This window comes from Solanum dulcamara, chromosome 8 (genome assembly GCF_947179165.1).
Source record: "Solanum dulcamara chromosome 8, daSolDulc1.2, whole genome shotgun sequence".
Taxonomy (NCBI): Eukaryota; Viridiplantae; Streptophyta; class Magnoliopsida; order Solanales; family Solanaceae; genus Solanum; species Solanum dulcamara.
The window spans coordinates 66,529,395-66,554,616 of record NC_077244.1 but is presented as its reverse complement, the minus strand read 5'-3'; the positions used below and the strand labels follow the sequence as shown (position 1 = coordinate 66,554,616).

Below are 25,222 nucleotides of genomic sequence, written 5' to 3'. Positions count from 1 at the left end.
CATTTTCCAGTGGGAAAATGTTGTTTTTCTAGTAGTGACGTTGTCCGAGATTTTGAATAAGAGAGTTCAAAGTTTTTTTCTATCAAAATATCATTTTATGTCACCTCTTATAAAAAAACATGCATGGCCTTGGATGTCGGTTATTATCTACTATAGTCTATAAGATTGCAAATGAGAATTACTTACGTCGAATGTGCAGTCTGCAAATAGCTAGTAATTGGAATTTCAAAGTCGTATAATTTGGCATACTTGCCATGCATGCCAAATCTTAGGTTCTGTCATATATACCAACTCTTCGATCTGTCATGCCTAGCTAGCTTTCATGCAACAATGCATCTATAATAATATTAAAATATATAAAACAATTTTTTTAATAGTAATAATTTGAATTCTCTGTATATATATTAGTAAAAATTTACTAAACAAGTATAACTAATAAATTTCAAATCCAACAAATCAAATGGATTTGTAATAAAATTTTGATTTGAATCTATAAAGGTTAAATGTTGAATTATTATGTCGGACGTTGTTTGTGAGTTGTTGAATTATTATAAGAACATGAGTGTATTGTTGGGTTTTAAAGATTTGAATGGGAAATGAAAGATTGTGACCTTTTCGAAAGGTCGTAACTTTTCCGAAAAAGTTGTGATTGCGACTTTTCTGAAAGGTTGTGTCTTTTGAGAAGGGTCGTGTCTGTTCCGATAAGCCACAATAGGTACATGTTCACACTACCCTTTGTTGTCTATAAATAAAGGATTTTTCTCTCATTTTTAAAAATTAAATTTCTCCTTTTTCTGCATATATATTTTCTTTCAAACAAAGTTGAGTCTTTATGTGATTTTGTGATTTTGTCGTTGGCTTTTGAGTTCGCTGAAATTATTGTAGTTTGAGGTACCGCTACTTCTTTAATAGTTTATCTGTTTTATCTTGGGAGGAAATAATTCATAACCTCGGGTACAGTGAGGGGATTAAATTACTTAAGGACACACAGAGAATTCTGTGGACTCGAATATTATTTTTTATTTTCATCTTTATTGTTTCTGGTTTGCTAACCTTAATACAGGAGGAATAACATGTATCACTTAAAAAAGAACCAAAAAGGTATATTTTTAAGTGAGAATTGATCCCTAATCCTCTAGACAAAGAACTCAATCTTCAATCAAGTGCATCCATTTCGTCTTCTTATAGCGTGAGGGTTATCATCAGATAGTATTATATTAATTTTTAAAAATATATATAAAAAATATTTAATTTTATGAAGAAACTACGAGTTCACGTACATCATAATTTAGGCTATAAATTCGTCTAGCTAGTTAATAGAAGATATATATGGTTCATGGGAATTGAAGGTCCACATGACTGACAACTATACTATACTATAAACTGTAATTTAGCCATGCAATAAGCAAATGGGCATGCATGTATAGTGTATATTATTTTATATTGGAGCAGACGATAAATCGATGTTTCATTTATGTGTCCCTTTCTTAAAGAATTCTTGAAATCGTACGTCCTCTTCTGTTTTAGTTTATGTCCTTTTTATTCTTTTCCTCTATCAAAGTATATATGGTGACTGAGAATGATAGTTGATAGTTCACAAAATGGTCCACAGCTCTTACCTTACCATATATTATACTATATACCTACATTAATGTATTATTAATATTTAAGGAGAAATTCTCTTCTTCTATGTACAATCTTTTTCTACATTTTCTTGTTTCATGATTTTGGGTTCACTTTATTCAATGTAGATTTCACAGGAAAGATGGATAACTGATGAATGGAATGAATCACACACATTCGTGAAAAGATGTGAATTTTTAGCTTCTTATATGACTTGGATAGTTTTTCACTTTTTCAGTTAGTTTTTATGGGTGTGAGTTAGGTTCAAGACTTAATTTGACATGGTATTAGAATCATGAGTTCAGAACAGTTTGGGGGGGAGGGGGATATGAAAATACCTTTGTCCCTGAATATACATGCACCGGACCGGATAATGAAACCCTAGGTGTGAGGTGGGGTGTGATGAACGGAATGAAAATACTCTGGGCTCCTTAATTATAAGCAATGGCGTAGCCACATATAAGCCAGGTGGCCAATTGGACAACTTTCGTCAAAAAATTATACTATATATTTAAAAAATTGTACAAAATATATAGATCAAAAATGATTTTTCATATATATATATATATATATATATATATTAAATCTTGGATATTTTTTATGAGAAGCTAGTATGAATATTTTGTATCGAACGTACGCGCGACAAATCGATATTTCATTTATCTGTCACTATCGTAAATCCTATAGTTTGTCTTTTTGTTTCTTTAATTATTTTAATTTCCAAGGTTATTGACTGATCTGTCACGATAGTTCATGAAGAGGTCCACAACAACTAGCTTAGCTCTATATATAGTCACAGCCATAGCTACATTAATAAAGGGAATTTCTCTTCTTCTTTATAATTCTCTTTTGTTTTCTGACATTAAATCAGTTTTTGATGATATTTGGACCACTTTCTTTTGTAATTTTTGACTAATGGGCCTAATTAATGGTATATCTTCAGCATTTCATGGGAAAGAGAGACGACTTTTCAATATACAACTTGTAGAAATGTTGTAAATTAATCGGATAAGGGCCTAAAATGCATTTAAATTATTGAAAATAGTATAAAAATGTCTTTCATCTATCTATTGGGTCTAAAATGCCCTTGACATCAATCTTAGGTCCAAATATGACATTTTCTTCAACGAAAAATGGCATTTTAGGTTCAATAGATGGATGAAGGCATTTTTGCACCATTTTCAATAGTTCGAGGACATTTTAGGCCAGTTTTCATAATTAAAATTCTATTAAATAAATTTTGATTTCTAATTAAATTTAAATAATTAATTTGTAACCAATAGATGACCGACACGTGTTTAAAAAAATTATTCAAATTTGTAAGGTCTCTCACGTTCAAAAGATGAAAGTTGCCGAGATGAGAATGTTGAGATGGATGTGTGGGCATACCAAGAGCGACAGGATTATAAATGAGGCTATTCGGGACAAGGTAGGAGTGACCTCGGTGGAGGACAAGATGCGGAAAATGTGACTGAGATAGTTTGGACATGTGAAGAGGAGAGACACAATGCCCCAATGCGGAGGTGTGAGAGGTTGGCCATGGATGGTTTCACAAGAGGTAGGGGAAGCCCGAAGAAATATTGGGGAGAGGTGATTAGACAGAACATGGCGCAGTTATAGCTTACCAAGGACATGATCTTAGATAGGAGGGTGTGGAGGTCCCATATTAGGGTAGAAGGTTAGTGCATAGTCTCGTTATTCTTTCGTATTAGTAGGCGCATTAGCGCACTATAATTTCTTGTGCTCTGATTTCTATTATTATCTATTACTTTCTGTACTTTAATTACTCTATTTTATCTGTGTTGCTTTCGTTATTTGCTTTCTCATATCGCTTTGAACTTCCTAGCCGTATCTGAACTCTTTTTTTGCTTTTATTGAGCCAAGAGTCTCTCGGAAACAACCGTCCTACCTGGTAGAAGTAATGTCTACGTACATTTTACCCTCTCAGACCCCACGTTGTGGGATTTTACTGGGTTGTTGTTGTTGTAGTTAAATTATAATCAATAGATGGATGCCACGTGTTTAAAAAAATTATTCAAATTATTTAATTAAAATTCTTTTAAAAGGGCATAAAATGTCCTCGAACTATTAGAAATGGTACAAAAATGTCCCTCATCCATCTATTGTGCCTAAAATATCATTTTCTGTTAAAGAAAAAGTCAAGTTTGGACCTAAAGGGGGATGTCAAGGGCATTTCAGGCCTAGTAGATGGATGAGGGGCATTTCTGTACATTTTCCAATAATTCAAGGACATTTTAAGCTTCTTTCCGTAAATTAATTGGCCAAAGGGTTTAGAGTCGTAATTATCTCAATTTTTACTAAAAGGGGAATTTGCTAAGAGGAAGTAGGGATGGCAATGAGGCAGGTCGTACTTAGAGCTAGGCGGGGCGGGTTGAAGTAATTATTATCAAAATTAATGCGGGCGGATTGCGGGTTTATGCGAATTTAAGGTATCAAATAAGAACCCAAAGAAAATTAAATCTTTGTAATTAGTGAAAATCAAAGATATAAATTTTTTATATTAACTTTGACTTCAATTTTAATTTCTTCTTTTAAAAACAAATAAATGAAACTAGCCAAATGTTAATTAGAGTTAATTAGAGATTAAGAAACAATTGTTGAAATTTTAACTAGAAATAATTAATTAGTTGTTGAAATATTAATTAGCGAAAAATGAAAAATAAATTATGAATTTTATTTTTTATATTAAACTAAATTAAAAAAAAAACATAAAAATTTATGTGGAGAAGATTTACGCGGAGCGGAGCGGGTTAAAAATGAAAAAATAATATTGTGCGGGGCGGGGTAACGCGATTTAAAAAAATTATGGATTGAGGTCAACCCACCCCGCCCCGCCCCATTATCATCCTTAAAAGGAAGTTCAGTACTTCAATGATTTTAGATGAAAAGGCAAAAAAGGGGGTTGAAAAAAGAAACTAATGTTACATATTAAAGTTGGGATATACTTTGGGAGAAGTATACGAGTTGTTGATTCAATATTAGACACAGAGGTTTTTCTCATTGTGAATTAATCAAAAAAATAGTGTTGTAAAATATGATTTTTTATTTTTCTTATTGAATCAGTTCATTGAAAAAAACACATTGCTAGGAACAAATTCTCGTTAAACTACTTAGAAAGCTTCCTAGTTTTTCATTTGAAAACACAAATATTTCTTCTTTTTTCAATGAATCAATCAAAAAATTTATGTAAATAGCCACTGAATATTTTTCAATAGAAAATTTCAATCGAAAAATAGTGAAATTTTAATAGTGATTTAACGTCAAACCTTTTTTCATATACAGGTGGATTGAAGTTTTGCAAGTAATAGTGGTCATAGATTTGATTCAATATAAATATTTGTATAAATCTCTTTTTTAAGGCATTATAATGGGCCTTGGGCCTTGTAAAATTATAATGGGCCATTTTCCTCTTCTTACAGCCTGGTTCCTCAATTGAGCCTTAAATCTCTCGTCTCCTCTTTTCATCTTACAAAATGGATTGGGCCTGACAGCTTTAGGTCATTGCGGACTTACTTGGTCCTAAGATGGGCTGATCTTGATGTTTTATCCCCTAAAAAAATCTAACAAAAACTGCCTCTATAAGATGGGGTCTTGATATTTTGGCCCTATTTAACCCCTTTTTTTAAAAGAAAAAATAACTTTCGCTTTGAGAAAATTCTAACTTTTGCTCATAAGACATTCAAGATATATTAAGATAGTTAATCTATCAAATTGATCAAAAGTCTTGTTTTATAGACACAAATTAGAACTTAGGTGTATTATCCATCAGACATAAGTTCTAATTTTTACTTATAAGACAGACGTTTAGGATATTTTAAGGCAATAAACCTGCTCATAGGGTTGTACAGGACAAACCGATAAACCGCATCAAACCGACAAACCGAACCAAACCGGAAAAAAAACCCGACTAGTGGTTTGGTTTGACTTGGTTTGGTGTTTGAAAAAAAAAACCGACCATTATAGGGTTGGTTTGGTTTTAACTAAAAAAAGTCAAACCGAACCCAAACCGACCCGATTATAGATATACTACATTTAAATTATGTTATATATAAAAATATTTATTAAAATGTAATTTATAAATATTTTTAAATTTTTTTTCATAATTTTTGTTTTCTTTCTTACATTTAGATTTGGATTTGAGTAGCCCATCTAAATAATATACAAAAAAAACTTATCTTATAAAGTTATATTATAAAGTTAAAACTTCAAACAGTATTGTGCCTCCATCTTATATGTTGATATTTTGTACTAGAACTCTTTTTAAGAAGCACTGCTCTGTGCTTTTTATTAGATACTATGAGAAACCCAAAAAAATCCGAAAAAACCCAAAAAACCCGAGAAACCCGAAAAATCCAAAAAAACCCGAAAAACCCGAGAAAAATTGATATCGAAAAACCCGACTTTTATTGGTTTGATTTGGTTTATAGATTTAATAACCCGACACAAATGGTTTGGCTTGGTTTGTAAAAAATCCGAACCAACCCGGTCCATGTACACCCCTACCTGCTCAATTGACTAAAAATTTTGCCTTATAGGCAAAGGCTAAAACTTAGGTATGTTCTCAATCTGACATAAGTTCTAACTTTTGTGTATAAGGTAGATGTTAAACATTTTAAGACACTAAATATATTCAATTGACCACAAATTTAGCCTTATAGGCAAACGTGAATAGTTATGCTTGATGGACAACATAAATTCTTCTTAACTGTGTGTTTTTCAAGTTGAAGTCATCTTCTAATGATTTGATTAAGATGGAATAAAAATTTAAAACCAAACACTTTGAACAATAATAGGCGTAAGTTTCTGAAATATATGACTCTTCGTACTTGCTATAGAGATTTATTTTTATATTCCTCTGAGCTAAGACAATACATATGGATAGAACAAAAATAATATAGAAAAATTAAACATTTTCTAACTTTAAAAAAATGTGAATATTTTTGTATCTCAATTTTTTTGAAAGAATGTTTAAATAATTTCTTTATGAGGGAGTACTGAATAGGTAAACTTATGTGAGATGATAGGATTGAAGTAAAATTTTTGCACTGATTGTATTTCGAATGGAAATGATGTTTAATTTTTATTTTTGACTTTTTTATTTTAAGCGTCTAATTTTTGCCTCTACTGTTTATTTAGTAAAATTTTGTCGATAAGATTATTTTAACTTTGTTGGGGGTATAAGTATCTTCAAGTTATTCCCCACACTACTCTGGTTTCTAAAAATTTAGGCACAAATTTAATTGCTTAAAGAACAAAAATTAAAGACTAACTTAATTTAAGGAAAGTTCATGCAATTTCATGTTTATTCATGAATATTTTTTTGTAAAAAAAAACAAACCATAGAGGATTAAGAACACATGCTCCAAAAGCATAACTTTAGTTTTTGAACATTATCACAAATTCTGAAAATACGACACAATGTATGTCCTTATATTTTTATTTTTTGTATAAAACTGCGTTGCTTATTATAATATAGTTATGACTCAAGACATAACTTGTAAATATTATGATTCATAACTATAAACTTATGACTAAATAAAATATTTAATTATAGTATTAGAAATATTTTCGTCCACTTATTTTTTACTTAAAGTGTTAAAGAGCAAATATTACAAATCTTAAATTACGAGGACAACAATTAAAGACCATTAAATTTGATATTCTGGTCGGATTACTTTCATGATTTGTATTGATTTTTAGTTTCTTTTCATTTTTAAGAAATCATTCTTTGAATTTCCCTCCTTTTCTTTTTATTTTGTGTGGGCGTGGGGGTGATTTGGGGAGAGAAATATAGTGAGACTTGAACCTCCATCACTTATGTGAAGTCATTGACAACTCGTTAATTGACCTACACTTTATATAACATTTCTGAAATTTAGGATATAATTAATTATGCATTAATCACAAACAACTTGGGATTACTATATAAAAAAAAGGCAGCCCGATGCACTAAAATTTTCGCTATGCGCGAGATCCGGAAAAAGGTCTGATCACAAGGGTCTATTGTACGCAGCCTTACCTTGCATGAGATTACTATATAAATTTCAGGATAAAATAATTTTTATTTTTAGACAAACATATTTTGATTTTCTTCGTTTTTTATATATTCTTGAAATTTTTTCCAAATAAAATAAATAAAATAATTTTCTAGTTTTATTTCCATCTTCTTCTTTCCCCTTTTGACTTGAGAAGGAGGACGGAAAATGCAAAATAGGATTGTAATTTCATTTTAAATCGGTTTTTTTTGTCGTCAAAGAAAAATGTTCGTCATTATCTATTTCAATCAAACAAATTAGTTTCTTAATTCTTTCTTCTTCTTCTTCTTTTCGATTGACTTTCAACGTGAATATTCATTTGAATATACAATTCAAATACTCAATTAAATTAAGCATAAAAAAAGTATGAAAAAATTCTTCAACTAAATAGAAGCATATATACACCATACTCCCTCCGTTCGTATTTATTTATCACCTTTTGAATATATAAATACAATGTATTGAAAAATATAATAGGAAAATAACTACTAATTAATGATGAGGGTAAATTATCTCTCGATTTCATAAATTGGACAAGTATTGTTGGACATCTATTTTAAATATAGTGGACAAGTAAAAATGAACGGATGGAGTAATATATCTTTCTATTAAAACAAAGCACTATTCATTTTTAGAATATCCTAGTTAAAAATCTCCACCCTCTTTTCCATGAAGTTATGTTGTATTGAACAGCAAAAATAATTATAAACGTAAGCAATGACTAATTATAAACTGCACTTTGTCTTAGTAAAACAAATAATTTCGTCATAATAACTCGTTTTTCTTCTTTTTCTTTAAATATAAAATGATTAAAATCAAAAGAATTTTCACAAACATATGTACACTTGAGAAATAAATTAGCTACCACAGAATAAATGTTGTTGAATTATTAGCTTTATATATGGTGGGATCACAAATATTTGAGGATACCACTATCATTTATATTAAGCTTGTGATAATAAATAATGAATTGCTTAAAGTCTCTTAAATTATTAACTTATCATTTAATTTTCATGGACACCAAGTAAAATTGCCTCAATGATCAATACATACTGCTCCTAATTCTCATACATTTTGTTTATGTTTTCTAAAATAAAAAAAATATAACTTTTTATCATCTCAAAGTCATTTAATAATTTAAAATAATAAAAGATTGTTTGGTACGAAGATAGAATAAAAGAAGTTATTTTACGAATTGTAATTAATTATTTTATCATATATATAAAATAATTTATTTCATCATTATAATACAAATAATAAAATAAATTTTATCAAATATCACCTATATTAGCGCATATATATTTGATCTTAAAATTATCATCGATCATCTCCGTTACCAACCAACTAATCATAAATATCACCTATATTAGCGCATAAATAAAAATCATAGTCATAATTGTTTGACTAGTAGTCTTATACATCACATGTCTATTGTAATTAAATAATAACAAAATAGGTTGTTATGATATCACAACTAAATGCGTGAAGGAAAAAACAAACCTTACTTTAGTACATTTGAATATTTCTTCGTTAACCAATAATTATCTAATTTTACATAATTATATATATAAAAAAGAAAAAGGCTCAAATATGCCATTGAGCTTTAAAAGAAAAATTATTTATGCCGTCTGTTAAAAGTTTGGCTCATATATGCCATTGCCGTTTGAGAAAAGACTCATATATGCTATTATTTTTTAACTCTGATTTTGCAAAACCACACAAACAACTTTTAATACTTTTCTATTGGAATTTTGAATCAAATATACTCCTTTTGCTTCTCCTTGTTCAAGAACACGCGAAGAACTCCAAATTTCTAACTTTTTAAATTTTTCACGAAATTATCTCAAATTTCAATAATAGCATCCCCTGAGTTAGATATCAAAATCCAATATTTTTTGAGCTCGAATTCAATCTAACACAACAAGACACACTTAAAATTTCTTAAAAGTTACAAAATTTTAACCTCCTTTAATGGTAGAATTTTTTTCACAACTTCAAATCACTTGAAATTTTGGACATAGAGATAGTGAACTTTAACATTAAAGAAGATTGAATTTTTGAATTGTGTCGAAAATTTCAAGTGATTTGGAGTTGTGTCAAAAATTTCACCATTAGAGGAGGTTAAAGTTTTGTAACTTTGAAGAAATTTTAAGTGTAGCTTGTTGGGTTAGATTGAATTCAAGTTCAAAAGATATTTAGTTTCACAAAAACTTTATATCGAAGAAGATCATTTTCTTGTACGTTTGTACTCGATATATAACACTATGTTATTATTGTCTTGTAGATATTTATCTTAATATTTTTAAAATTACAATTTAAATTAAAAAAATATTATTTTAAAAAATAGGCTGGCGAACCTACTCAAGGCTAGGCTTGATGTTTTTCGGTTTATTAAACTAATGAACCAGTCAGGCCTGATCCATCAAATTTATAGGCATATACATTAAGCCCAAATGAATTAGATTTATCCATATTGATAGCTCTACTCATTCATAGAGTCAGAAAACTTGACCTCACATTTAGAATTATATTTATCATTAATAAAATTGATTAGATTACTCGAATCCAACTTTTAGAAGCGGTTATACTTAGTACTACTTTTACTCAAATGACTTGGGTTAAATGAAAAAAATTCCTATTTATTTCATTAAAAAAACCACTTTGACCCTTTTTGACATCAAAGGATAAGATTGTCATTTCCTCAGTTTGGCAACCTACCCGGAATTGATCAATTCTTATTTCTTAAGGTTCTAGATTAAATTAATGAAGAATTGAAAATCTAGATTATAAAAAGAAAACGCAAATTCACTAAAATCAAGGGATTTCTTATGCAAATATACTGCAACGATAGTACATCTGTCGAAAGATTAAATATCTTGAAATGACATTTTTGTCCATGATGATTAAATAATTATTAGCAATAAAGCAACTATATACTATTACATGTCATTATGGTTAATTACTCGATAATCAAGGGCTATTTTAGGACCAAGGAACAGATCAGCCTTTTCTAAGAGGACTTAGATTGAAAATTTGATAAAAAGAAAGGGCTTGTTCTGCAAAATTCATCTTATAGAACAATTACAATATCTGCAACATCAGCTCCAACAAATCTAACCCTTCTTTTCTAAACCCATCCATCAGAAAAAGAAGAGAATTTCAGTTTCATGAGAAATAGAGTTGAAAATAATAGTATAAAAGGCTGAAGAATTTTTTTTAAAAAAATCTTCTTTCTTTTTCATCAGTCTTACTGTGTCCATCCATCTTCAAGATTCCAATTTTATATGCAAAAACACTAATGTAAAGGGTATATACAAACACCCATATGCTTTTTCTATCTGTACCCTTTATTATGTTCTTTCTTGAATTGATTAGTAAAGAAAAATAATTTTTTTTCTTGTTTCTTGTTTTCACTTTCATTGATGGGATATACTTCAGAGGGCGAGGAAGTAGAAGTCATTTTCTAAGGATCTGGCATTATTAAGAAGAATTTGTTTGAATTACTGGATTACTCAACATGTCTCAGACCAACTGGGAAGCTGATAAAATGTTAGTTTTCTTGTTATTATTACATGTTGTATGTGCATTCTTGTTTTCCCTTTTCTGTTTTGCTTCAGTTTTTGGTTTTGGGGTCTGTGTAAAGTTCTAATTTTTGGATAGTTCCATGGGTATTCCTCAGATTTGTGTTCTGGGGATGTTTAATTATGTGTTTTTTAATCCATTTTTTGAAGAAAGTTTGAGTCTTCTTCACTAGCTCTTGTGCTGCTAGGGTTTGGCTGAATGCAGCAGTTAGAGATTGGGTGGTTAGGGCTTTTGTATGATTAGCAATACTATTAATGTGAAAGAACTGAACATATTTAATTAGTAAAAAAAATATTCTTTTTTCTTTTGATCATTTGCTCAAATCTTGATTCTTGAAAACGTGATTCAAGTGAAGAAAAAGTAGGCCTCTTTATTAACCAGTATTTCTAGTAGTCAAATTGGTTCTCTCCAATTGTTTTACATTAGTGAAAAAAGTTTAAAGATACACGAGTTTGTTTTATAGGAAGAGTAAGAAGATGCCGTTTCAAGGTCCAAGTGTTCCCTCGTCTTTATATGTTTTTCCTTGTTAACTTATCAGTCAACTAATCGAACTTGTGTTTCTGTAATCAATTCAATCCTACCTGTCTACGAAATGCAACTAGGTTTCCAATTTCTGTTTTGGACCTATCTATATCAGAATACCTGTATCTCAACTGTGATTTCTATTGTGGTTACTGACACAGTTTTGGTACTTCGAATTACAGGCTAGATGTTTATATTCATGATTATTTAGTGAAAAGAGATTTAAAGGCTTCTGCTCAGGCCTTCCAAGCTGAAGGGAAAGTGTCATCTGACCCTGTTGGTGAGATTATAAATTTGAGCATTTGCAGAAGAGGTTGGGTTTCCCCAGTTGGTTTTCATTATTTTGATCTTTTGATTGCCTTTCTTTCAGCTATTGATGCTCCTGGTGGTTTTCTATTTGAGTGGTGGTCTGTTTTTTGGGACATATTCATCGCAAGGACCAATGAGAAGCACTCGGAAGTTGCTGCCTCTTATATCGAGGTTGGTTTATGACAATTTCTGTCTTATGAACTTTATCATTCAACTGGACCCTAAGTTAAGTTATTCTGATATGATTAGTTTTGTAGTCCCTAGTTGAAATTATGAAGTAGCTATGGAGACTTCTTGTCAAGAATGCCCCGCTTGCTGTTTTCCTTCTTTTGTTACAACTTACATGAGAACTGTTAGGAAGTTGTATCGATACCAGAGGCAGGAAGTTTACTGCTTGTGAAGACGAGTGATGCCAAAGTTGCTTTCTTTTTAGTTTGTATTCAGTTATCTCGCAATCGAGAAATCTCTACTTTACTTTTTCACTTAACAATTTTTCTGGATTAAAATATTTACATAACTATTACCTGATTAGTGGAAATGGATACTCAGCTGCTTTTCTTTTTGTGCCTTAAATTGTGATATAATTATGCAAAGTTTTGTTGAACTTAATCCACATTAAGCGTAATAGTAAATATTTCATGGATTCATGGAAACTTTATCACTTTAACTCCTTTATAGTAATGTCATTTTTGTTGTTGGTATGGTTGGTGTGTTTTAGGAACTGATGATAGGGGCGCTGTAATTTCTCTCCCATTGTCTGGATTCCTTTCCCTTTTTCTGTGTGTGGGACTGCAGTGGAAAAACCCAATTTGGGACATCCCATGTATCCTAGGTCCTCTCACCAACGACATGAACCCATTCATACTTAGGGTCTTGTCAGAGCATGCCTTTGTCCTTGAGATCAGACTGCATTGCCAGAAAATTTCTTATTCTTACTGTATGGGAATACAAAATATAATCAATCCGTTGTTTTGACTTTTTAAGTATCTGGTACCAATCATAATGAATACTAGAGGCACACACTTTTGAAATGCCTGTTTTCCTGCTATAATCTTGGCGTTTGAGTATTTAGCATGTTAAATGATCTGTTGTGTGGTTTATTACCTTGATAAAATTAAAAGATCTGTTGAGTGGATGGGGATGATTGAATAATTTTGGCTGTGATCATGGCTGCATATGCACTGTCAAACTCCTACAACTATAGCAGACAATCAAATAAACAGACCAGAAAATCTATTTGAGTTTGAGCAGTGAATTGTAGGTCGTGAACTGTTGGAGTCTGTAAGGTTTTATCCATACCAAGAGAGAACATAGTTTGAGCAGTGAATTTTAGCGTCTAGAATGAGCTGTCATTCTTTCTAGAAGTTGTATGTTTATGTGACGATCCACTGATTAAAAAAAGTGTATGACTATCTCATTATTGGCTGGGCTGTTAAAAGTTCATCTATGCTTATATTCTAAGGTTTTGCGCAGCTTTTCATTTGCTTTATACACAACTTTAATCTGGAAATTGCAGACACAAATAATGAAGGCAAGGGAGCAGCAGCAACAACAGCAGCAATCCCAACAGCCTCAACATCTGCAGCAGCAGCAGCAACAACAACAGCAGCAACAGCAACAACAGCACAACCAACTGCAGATGCAGCAGATTTTATTGCAGAGGCAGCAACAGCAACAACAGCAGCAACATCAGCAGCAACATCAGCAGCAACAGCAGCAGCAGCAGCAGCAAGCACAGCAGCAACAACAGCGTAGAGATGGTAACCACCTCTTGAACGGCACAACTAATGGGATTGGTGGAAATGACTCTCTCCTGAGACAGAATACTGGAACTGCAAACGCATTGGCTACAAAGATGTATGAGGAAAGATTAGACGATGCAGCTATGAAGGTAGCAGTCTTGCACGGAGGTTCGGAAGAACTATTGACTTTCAGCTATTAACTTTAAAGTTTTTGTTGTTTCAGCAAAGGTTCAGTGAGAATGTCAATCAGCTTTTAGATCCAAATCATGCGTCTGTGCTGAAATCTGCAGCAGCAGCGTCAGCTGGGCAGCCCTCGGGGTATGATTCGGAATATAGTTAAATTTATTTACCTTTTCATACTAAATGAGACATTGCTAGGAATATGGTTAGCTTTATTTTTAGAGAACAAACTAAGGTTAGCAAGGAAAAAGATCCTATTTTCACTATTTTATTATCTATGAACTTGATGTTGATCTTTGCAACATTTTCATTGGGAAGGCTTCTTGCAATTTGAGGAGCTCGAGGTGATAAAGTAACCTGGTTTATACTCTTATTACTCTTTCTAATTGTTTATTTTGGAGCATAGGTTTATTGCTTTAATGTAAACCATGATATTTAGTTTATTCAGTTGACTGAAAGCAATTTTAACATAATTAATCTGTCTAAATTGGACTAAGGTATTTCTGGTTTCCCACTTTCAGGCAAATGCTGCATGGTACTACTGGTAGCATGTCCCCACAGGTTCAGACGCGTAGTCAGCAACTTCCAGGGTCGACACCAGTCAGTATTCTTCTTACTCTAGTTTCTATGTTTGAAGAGTTTCATTTTCAGTAATTTTAATCTTCAGCTACATTATTTATTGCCTCATTTGAGCAGGACATAAAGACTGAAATCAATCCTATGCTTAATCCCCGAGCTGCAGGTCCCGAAGGATCCTTGATTGGAATTCCTGGTACCTTTTCTTTGTTGATCCCCTCTGTGCTTTTGCTTCTTTTTGAAAGCCTGCTCCTTGATATATAACATATTTTTCTACTTTGATTATCAAATTATATGGTATTAACTTAAAGGAAATGGAAGTAGAGGACCTGTTATCGTGGACTTCTTGATCAACAGATGAACTGACATAACTATGTTGTATTAGGATCAAATCAAGCTGGCAACAATTTGACTTTGAAAGGATGGCCCCTCACTGTAAGTTTTTAATGTTTTGTCTTATAGGTTCTCCTAGCTTCATTGTTTTTTGACAGTGCATTCTCTTGTAAATACCCTAATGTGTTATTAGCTTCTAACCCCCCCCCCCAAAAAAAAATAAAAAAAATAAAAAATTAAATAAATAAATAAAATAATAATAATAAATAAGGACGCGTTATATGTTATTGGCTTCTATATACCAATATAAGTCCCAGTAAATCTGTCTTTATGATTTTTGCTGATGACTTTTATGTGGGCAGTATACGGCTCGATCAAGATAATAAATGTTAATCTATTTATAGAAAAATATATTGGAGTTTACCTAAAGGATGGTAGTCATAGCATGGTGGTATCAGGAAAGGGTTCAGGGAAGCTGCCCACTTGTTCTTTTGATGGGGAAGGAGTTTTCAGAAACATGGTTGTGCCAATAGCTTATTGTAGTTTTTAACTATGTTGCTCATACTCTTCAAAAATGTCATCGAGTGCGTGTTGGATCCTTCAAAAGTAGTGTGTATTTTTGTAGGATCCGACACGGGTGCGACAACATTTTTGGAGAGTCCAAGCAACTCAGGTTTTAAAGGTTAATTGTATTTCTGCAAATAGCATCTGAAACCTTTTCACGCGTCAAGTGTCAATTGTTTCCAGGATTGCATTTGTTGCAATTTGTGTAGAGGCATTGTTGAGTTCAAACATTTTACATGATGTTGGTAAACAGCTATTTAGCAATTCTGGAGATAGGTGCACAGTTTTGATATTCAGTAAGACATGAATGTGAAATTTGTCTACTTTGGTTCTGCTCTATTTGAATCAATTTTTGAGGCCTTCAGGGTTCCCAATGTTATGGACTTTTAAAGTACGAATTGCATATGTAAGACCTTTTTTCTTGTCAGCTGAGTGGGTTTCCTTGAAGTTTGCCCCTAGCTAGTGGATAAGGCCTATGCTTTGGGTTTTTGAAACTTAGCATTCTGTAAAGACATCCTTGCTTTGGAATTACTGAGAGTTCTTAAGCTTGCAGTGAACTTTTGGTGCCCCTAGAGCAGATCATAAGTAATGTGTCAGAATTTGATGATTACAACATGGTGATTTTCATAGAAACATTGTATGTAATATCAGTATATTTAGGAGTAATGTTAGGCTTACCCCCACTTGTGGGATTACTTTGAGTTTTTGTTGTTGTAAGGCTTCATTATTTATCATCTTTTGAAGATTATAAATAGTGCGTCCAAGTTGATTTTTTTGTAGCTGGTAAATCAAGTGATTCGACCGTTGTACTTTGACATATAAAAAATTGTAATCTTCCATCTTTGGGCATTTTTTTCTTTTTTGTGGGTGTACAAAAGATTGGTGTTATATATCAGGATTAATTACTCCCTCCTTCCATTTTATGTGGCTTAGTTTTGATTGGACATAGAGTTTAAGAATGTAAAGTAGGCTTTTTAATCTTGTGGTCTTAAACTAAAATTTGTATTACAAACAAAAATACCCTTTGAATCTTGTGATTCTAAACATGGCATGTCATTCCTGAAATGGAATTGTTGGAATTTAAAACTAGTACTAAATATAGTCAAGTGGCTTTCTTTTTGAAATAGACTAAATTGAAAAGTAAGACACATTATTGAAATGGAGTGAGCATATAGCTTTTGGACTGAGATGTATATTTGGAGCTTTATTGATATTTACAATTACAAATTTTTCTGTGTCATGCATGTCAGGGCTATGATCAGCTGAGGTCGTCGGGGCTTCTCCAGCAGCCAAAGTCTTTTATGCAAGGTTCTCAGCCCTTTCATCAACTGCAAATGCTATCACCGCAACACCAGCAACAGCTTATCCTAGCACAGCAGAATTTGACTTCACCATCTGCTAGTGACGTCGAAAGCAGAAGGCTACGAATGCTCCTTAGTAATCGGAACTCTAGTATGGGCAAGGATGGCCTTTCAAATTCTGTTGGTGATGTCCCAAATATGATTTCACCTTCACAGGGTCCTTGCCCTGTTTTGCCTCGTGGAGATCAAGATATTTTGCTCAAGGTACCATATATTTTTCTATCTCACGGTGAAATGTCAGCTATAAGTCTTGCATGTGTTTACCATGTATTGCAGCGTGCCACATACATTATCAGCATATCGAATCACTAGAATTTTTTTCATGTATAGTTGAGGATGGCCCAATTCCAACAGCAACAGCAGCAGCAGCAGCAACAACAGCATAGTGGTAATCCACAGCAGTCGCAACAGCAGCAGCTCCCTCAGCACTCACTTTCTGGTCAGCAACCACAGAGTTCAAATCACAGTCTACAACAAGATAAACTTATGGGCAGTGGCAGTGTTACAGTAGATGGAAGCATGTCAAATTCTTTTCGTGGAAATGATCAGGTCTCTACTTTTTTGGTTTATACCATAGAAACTTCTATTCAGCAGCATAATTATGTGGCCCTTTTGTTTAGCTGCATAAACCTGTGTTTCTTTTGTTTTGTTGGCATATACTTTTACTGTTAGAAAACCAGGTTTTCTTGATGCTGTAGCACAATCAGAAACTATTAACTGATGAAAGAAGTGCGATATGATTTCTGAACGAAAGTCTGGTTCGACCAAGAAACTTTGTATTTTGATGAGAATTTTCTTGGTCATTTGTTGTTACCTGCACTAAGGAATCAAGTTAATGAACTAGGCTCTGAGGGCTTATCTTTTTGGAATATCAGCACTTCTGCCTCTCATCTATTTTGCAGATGGCTAGTTACTCTCTGGTCCCCCGAAAAGAAAATAGTGGCCCAAGGGAAGTATCCACTGAGAAGAAACAAATCGGGTAGGTGGCGCGGGGTGGGGTGGGGGGAACATTAGAGAAGAAATACAAAAGAGAAGACAATAGAGAAAACTGACCAATTTATTTCAAGGGATTAGATTAATGCATTATTTTGCAGTATCCTTGTTGTGTTTGGGTTTATAGTTGCCCCCCTCCCCACTTCTTGCTTGGCATTGACTTCAGCACTTCACCAGTTTGAAAAGATATTCTTTCTAGGGTGTGTTTGGTATGGAAAATGTTTTTTGATTTTCTCATGTTCGGTTGATAAAATTTTTTGAAAAATGTTTCTCTTGGAAAATAAGTTGCTTAAAAATGAGGAAAATAACTTCCTTAATGGAAGTAGGGAAAACAAGTCCTACAAGTGACATTCCACATTGATTGCGTCCTCCCCTCACCCTCCAACACCCCTCATCTTCACCCTCACCCCCACCCCCAATAGGATTTGCCTGGATTGTGTATAAATGATTTTAGGATAATTTTCTTTGCATCCATACCGAACACAAGAAAATAAGTAAGAAACCCACTTACTTTTCGCAACATGATCATTGCATGCTATTTCACCTAGTTTGTGATTTGTCTCATCCCAAACACCATAGAATATGAATTGGCAATACTATGTAATGTGTTTATTGATAGAAGCTCTTGATCTCTTATGACTTAGAAGGGATCCATGGAAAGATTAATATTGGAGATTGTTATTCTCAGCTTCAGAGGCTTGAAGTTATTAAGATTCCTAATAAGGTATTTCTTGTCTTTCAAGGCTTCAAAAAACCAGACTGGGAGGAAAAGAAAACATCCTGTTTCATCTTCAGGGCCCGCCAATAGCTCAGGAACTGCAAACACCGCTGGACCTTCCCCAAGTTCTGCTCCTTCAACACCATCAACTCACACACCTGGAGATGTGATTTCAATGCCTGCCTTACAACATAGTGGAAGTTCTTCGAAGCCATTGATGATGTTTGGAGCAGATAATAATGGCACTCTTACATCGCCATCAAATCAATTGGTAATAGAAGTGCTCTATCTTGTGCCAGTAGATGAAATCATAATGGGTTGTCCCAGTCCTCATTGAATGTAATTTTGGCAGTGGGATGACAAAGATCTTGTGCAGGCTGATATGGATCGTTTTGAGGTTGATGGTTCTCTTGATGATAATGTTGAATCGTTTTTATCTCAAGACGATGTGGACCCTCGAGATGCAGTTGGTCGTGGTATGGATGTTAGTAAAGGTTAGTGAGGTCTACTTGGTTCCCTGGCTTAATATTTTGACCTGAATTTTGTGTGGTCTTGTACTGAGCAGCAGTTGTATATGACACCTCCTCCTTTTGTGTTTTAATTGTTATGATACTAATTTATACAAAGAAGCTATGATAACTAGTCAGTAACTGCTGTAATCCTTTCATCTCTGTAAGCCTTTCAATATCTACCTCAAACCTTAACTTAGTGTTTGATACTTTGATTTCTGTAAGATGCCTCTAGTTCAGCCTAATCTCTACTTCCATATAAAAAGAATGTAACGTAAAGGAAAGAGAATGATGGCTTTACAGAGAACAACAATAAAAAAAGGCTTTATGGAGATCACCAACAAAAGAATGTTCCATTTTGTGGTGCATTTACTTTCTAATATCTATGTATCTTTATGGTGTATGTCTATAGTTCATGTTATAAAAAAAAGGGATCTTGGGCCTAACTCAACTCCAAAAGTTAGGAGAGGATTACACAAGACCATATAAAGAGACCACAATCCATTCCCTCAACCAATATGGGACTTAACCACTCCCTGCACGCCCAGGACTGACCAACTGGAGTGTGGATATCATAACAGGGTGATCCACATTTGAGAAACACAACAACAGGGTAGCTGTCTCTGATACCATGTTAAAGAAATGGATCTTGTACCTAATCAAGCTCCCGACGGGAGGATTTTCCTAGATTTTGAGACCGCAACCCATTCTATCAACCAATGTGAGACTTAACAGTTAAATATAGTTTATGAAATTGTTGTTTTGCAGATCTGGTGTTGGTTGTGAAGATTTGTATTTTTAAGTCAATTCATGGTGTTTCTTATCAGCAAAGAGCATGAATGTTGTACACCTAAATCTATATGTATAATTTGTCAACTTGGAAATTTGTTGACTGCCTAGTTTATCTAGAATTATGCATTGGGGCATATTCTGACAGGAATAGCCTTTTGATTATAGGCTTCACATTTAATGAAGTGAATTCTGTTCGGGCTAGTGGCAGTAAAGTTGTTTGTTGTCATTTCTCCTCTGATGGAAAACTGCTAGCTAGTGGTGGCCATGACAAAAAGGTTAGTCTAGAAGTATCAAGAATCTTGCCATGACAATGTCTTATTGTTATTGTACTTAATTCCATATTCATGGTTCTCAAAAAATAACTTGTACTGCTTATTGTCTGTCTTCTCTTTCAGGCTGTTTTATGGTATACTGATACCTTAAAACAAAAAACAACACTTGAGGAGCACTCATCACTCATTACTGATGTTCGTTTCAGTCCAAGCATGGCAAGACTTGCAACATCTTCTTTTGACAAGACTGTCAGGGTTTGGGATGCTGACAATGTAAGTCAACACCGTCGTTAGTGTTTGATAAGTTTTTCTCATTATTAGCATCTTTTATGCTTTGGATTGAGATTTTTTCCCATCCAAGTTATTTCCTTGGGTGTGCTAAATATCTATTTTGGGATATATGTCTATAGCACTTCTAGTCTGTGCCTGACAATGTAAGTCAACACCGTCGTTAGTGTTTGATAGTTTTTTCTCATTATTAGCATCTTTTATGCTTTGGATTGAGATTTTTTCCCATCCAAGTTATTTCCTTGGGTGTGCTAAATATCTGTTTTGGGATATATGTCTAGCACTTCTAGTCTGTGCCAGTTTGAGATCTATCCTATATAACATATCAAAGGTATTATTAAACAGAACATAACATACAATTATCTTCAGCTTTCTAGAATATTTAGCTTGTCCTATGAGCTTTTGTTTTTCAATATTTTTTATCTGATTTTTCTGTGTGAGGTCTGGAAGAAGTTTATATTTGTTAAAAAAGAAAGAGTAATATGTAATTGAATTTGACGGAATCCACTAGATTAACTTATGTTACGGAGCAAGAGCGGATGTAGGATATTTACATTACTTTGAGACGGGCAGTATCCATGCCGTATGTTGACACAAACCAAAATTGGTTTGTTTAGAATGGGTGGAAGACCTCGGTGACTTTCATTTTGTCAATTCAAATTCATTTAAATGATTACGAGGAGAGGTTGTGGTAAAATTGCGTTAATGAACATCTTTAGGAGAATCATGGTGCAGTTACATAAATGACCAAAGAAGAAAAGAAGCAGAAGACCATCTTGATTGTTCTTTTTGATGTTTTTCTAACGTACCCTGTTATTATTTGTAGCCGGGCTACTCACTTCGCACTTTCACTGGGCATTCTGCTGGTGTAATGTCACTTGACTTCCATCCTAATAAAGAAGATCTCATCTGTTCTTGTGATGGTGATGGTGAAATAAGATACTGGAGTATTAACAATGGTAGCTGCACGAGGGTGTTCAAGGTAAAATTCTTCATCTACTATTATGTGTGTGAGCATGGGGGATTGGGGACACTGATGCACAATTATATGATCCTCCATCTCTTCTGAATGTTATTTCATGTCTCGAGTAGGGTGGGACGGCTCAGGTGAGATTCCAGCCCCGCATTGGTAGATATCTTGCTGCTGCTGCCGAGAACGTTGTATCGATACTTGATGTGGAGACACAAGCTTGTCGGCATTCATTAAAGGTTGGTGTTCTTTAAATGACACACGGTACAACTTAAGTTCTTAACTTTGTTATATTTTAGAGTTTCACCAACGTCTTTTAGAAGTTGAAATATGCTAATCCATCTCTGCAACTAGGTAAATAACTAAGATATTTAGAATAAACATGAGATATTTAATCATTTATTAATTCCTTATCCCACCTTTACAATATCAATAGTAACATATTCCCAATATTACTCTTAACGAAGATAGGATTACGTTGAATAAATTTCCATGTAGGCCGAGAAAATGCATTCTTGCATATAGCTTCATTGTCAGTTGTAAGGTTCCTTTAATTGCAGTAAGACTTCTGTTTCACTAGTTACCATTGCTTTATATCTAGCTTTTATTCCATTTGCAGAATTTTGGATCTTTGCAGTTAATGAGAATAGGTACCTGCCACTTACCCTAATAAAGTATGACCTGACATAACCCTAATAAAGCATGACCTGACATAGAAAGAGCTGAGGAGAGATGGAGGAGGTAGACATAGTAGAAGGAGAGAGAATTTTGTATAATATACTTTTCTTATTGATTTTCTTCAAGGCTGTTTACATGCACTGATAGTTGTTGCCATCGTATGTTTCTTTCTAGCTCTGGTTGTGTTTCCAGTACGTGGTGTGCCTAACATATTGCTATTGTTTCTGAAGGGCCACACAAAACCAATCCATTCTGTCTGCTGGGATCCCTCAGGCGAGCTCTTAGCATCTGTTAGTGAAGACTCTGTCAGGGTTTGGACATTGAGGTCGGGTAGTGAAGGGGACTGTCTACATGAGCTTAGTTCAAATGGCAACAAATTCCACTCGTGTGTTTTCCATCCTACATATTCGTCATTGCTTGTTATCGGCTGTTACCAGGCAAGTCATGTACATTGTTTTTTGGAATCATCTAGCAGATTATACACACTTGGCAGTTATTTTTGTGATGTATATCTTCTCCTGCTAAAAAGAAAAAAAATAATGCTAGAGACTAATCTTGGTGTAACACTGAATATTCAAAAATTAAACATGAAATATTGCATGATTTAAGTCGGTCTTGGAAAACAACGAATTTCCTGTTGCACCTTCACTATGTCAACATCTTCCTTCTTTCTTCACTTCTATGTTTTTAACTTTTTAACGTTAAGCCTTCAATTACCTTCTTTTTTGGGTCGGCATCTCTTCAAATCAGTTTGTTATTAGTCTTAACATAAACTTTCTAATACTCAGTTGACTTCGCAATCCCAAGTTCCCAGATGCCGTGTCATATATTATGTGTCCCCCCCTCCTGTCCCCTTTCCCCAAGGATAAATGAGGTGATTTGCTTTTATAAAAATGACATCTGGGCCTGCTTGTGCATACCCCGTCTATTCCACCTGATACCTGCTACGATCCACTAGTATAGGTACTAGATTACTGTGTCCCCGAAAACTTAGACAAATGAGAAGAAATTACTCTCAACTCTGTCTATGTTGGTATTTGATCCTGGTCCCCCACGGTTTACTGTGGCTATTTCTCAGTCTACTAGATCTCTATAAATTGACAAATTCTAACGCATTTGAATTGCATTTTGCAGTCTTTGGAGCTATGGAACATGAATGAGAACAAAACAATGACTCTTACAGCTCATGAAGGATTAATTGCTTCCTTGGCTGTATCGGCAGTCGCAGGTTTGGTTGCTTCAGCTAGTCATGACAAGTTTGTTAAGCTCTGGAAGTAATATGTTCCATCCATGGTTTCCTTTTGGATCCCATGTTTTATGTCCACTGTAAAATAATTTATTGGTGTCTGAAGAAATACTTGTGTCCGTCTTATCTAGCATTAGGCTTTGTATTCTGTTTTTTTTTTACATTTATGCCTGAAAGAACCATGTACTAACCCCATCCCCTGCTCATCTTGACTACCGGTGCTTAACTTTACCTTATTAAAACCTAAAAGAAGAAAATTTGCTGTTGAGTTTCTGCTATGTTTTTTTTTCTCCTCCACAAGTGGTTATATGTCAATTGGAATGATCAAAGTGTAATGCTACTGCTGCAATACAAGGGTATTGAATCTTAAGTTGTCCATTTATGTGCCCTTATAAGTGTTGACATAATGCATATTTAGGAACTGTTTATTTACTACCTTGGAGAAGCAAAGAAAATAATAGTGCTCAAGGTTGGTAGAAAATAAATAAAAATACAAAGAAAGGCATTGGTTCAGTTAAAAAAGCTTATAAGAACATGAGGAAGGGGAGATCATCTTCTAACATGATAATTAGAAAGGACAGTCCGATACAGCACTAAGTTTTTGCTATGTGCGGGGTCCAGAAAAGGATCGAACAAATCAAACTTGATATTGTATTTTTACATATATAGAAGATCTCTATGTGTGTGTATATATATATATATATATATATATATCTACATGTAAAAAGATGTATGCTTTAGAAGAAGCTTGTACAGTTCGGAGCAAAATGTTCATCCACACATACATTTAAGTTGCTTGTTGAAAAATTATCTTCAATATGTTTAAGTTGCTTATTAGTGTAAATAAATTTAAGAAAATCACAAAAGTAAATAACTAATTATTTCCCACGTTTTTTGCGTTTGATATAATTAATGAATGCAACTTGGCTTTCCCACGTTTTTAGCGTTTGAAATAATTAATTATAATATGCTAAAAGATTGATCAAATGTACAAAAAAGCTTAGCAGCTTCATGTTGAAAAGCTAGACATGATTTTGGGATCTTTTATTTGCTCGGCAAGATTGTTACAGTCGATTACTTTTTCATTAAACAAGCATGATGGTCTTTAATTGCTCACACAATATAAGAAGAACTGGTAAAAGTTGTGTTTACCATCCAATTCTTGATGCATGATGAAGTTGTTCTACAACTCTATAAATAGAAGCTCGATAAGTATCGTTATTTTATCAAATTCAAATCAAAGAAATAAATAACTATATAATTCACTAGCGAGTCCTTTTCTTTTCTTTTCTTCTTCTCTTTTTCTCCCTCACAAAGTTTTTCCTCTTTTTTCTACGCTACAATCTCATTTTTTAATTTTTTTTTTTGTGAGAATGATTGTGGCTAGCTCTAATACAAATTTATTGGCTTCTTTTTTACTATTCCAAACTTAGCATGTATAATATTTGATTCGAAATTGTTGTTTAGGCCAAATGGGCCTCTTGGTTTTTGTCTACTAATAGACTATTTGGGATATGATGATTTCCAATTTCTTACTCTTTATTTCCAATATTCTTGAGTTGAATATTCGCTCCTGTTTGGTCAAAGATTTTAAAGTTAGAATTTAAAATTTAAAAATTTGAGTTGATCAAGTTGTAATTTTTGGAGTTTGAGTTGTTCAAGTTTTGATTTTTGGAATTTGACGTGGTGTTTGGACATGCATTTTACTTAGATTTTTTTTAAAGTTCCGTGAGTGAAAGTTCCAAATATCCAAAAATTGGGCTTGGAAACTTAAAAATATTTGAAGTTATAAATATTCGAAGATAAATCTTTAAAATCTCATTCAAAAACTTTTTCCACCGGTCCACCTAGCTTCGATTTTGGTTGCTTTCTTTTTCTTTTTGGGTATGTTTGTTATGGAGGAAATTA

General features: G+C 33.3%; 1 protein-coding gene across 3 annotated transcripts; it reads left to right on the top strand.

Annotated features, from left to right (window-relative positions):
- The first annotated feature begins 10,769 nt into the window (after positions 1–10,769).
- Positions 10,770–23,582, top strand: LOC129899445 (transcriptional corepressor LEUNIG). 3 transcript variants are annotated; one of them, XM_055974416.1, is made up of 19 exons: positions 10,770–10,986; positions 11,118–11,228; positions 11,966–12,063; positions 12,154–12,263; positions 13,609–13,983; positions 14,058–14,152; positions 14,536–14,614; positions 14,711–14,786; positions 14,976–15,025; positions 16,738–17,052; positions 17,179–17,397; positions 18,600–18,830; positions 18,912–19,053; positions 20,026–20,135; positions 20,256–20,405; positions 21,247–21,402; positions 21,513–21,629; positions 22,299–22,505; positions 23,203–23,582. In XM_055974416.1, the coding sequence occupies exons 2-19, from the start codon at positions 11,197–11,199 to the stop codon at positions 23,344–23,346; spliced, it is 2,706 nt and encodes a 901-aa protein (XP_055830391.1). In that variant the 5' UTR covers positions 10,770–10,986; positions 11,118–11,196; the 3' UTR covers positions 23,347–23,582. The 3 variants fall into 3 exon arrangements, with proteins under 3 accessions (XP_055830391.1, XP_055830392.1, XP_055830389.1); XM_055974417.1 differs by having other exon boundaries at positions 10,771–10,986; positions 18,585–18,830; positions 18,936–19,053; XM_055974414.1 differs by having other exon boundaries at positions 10,771–10,986; positions 18,585–18,830.
- The last annotated feature ends 1,640 nt before the right edge of the window (positions 23,583–25,222 follow it).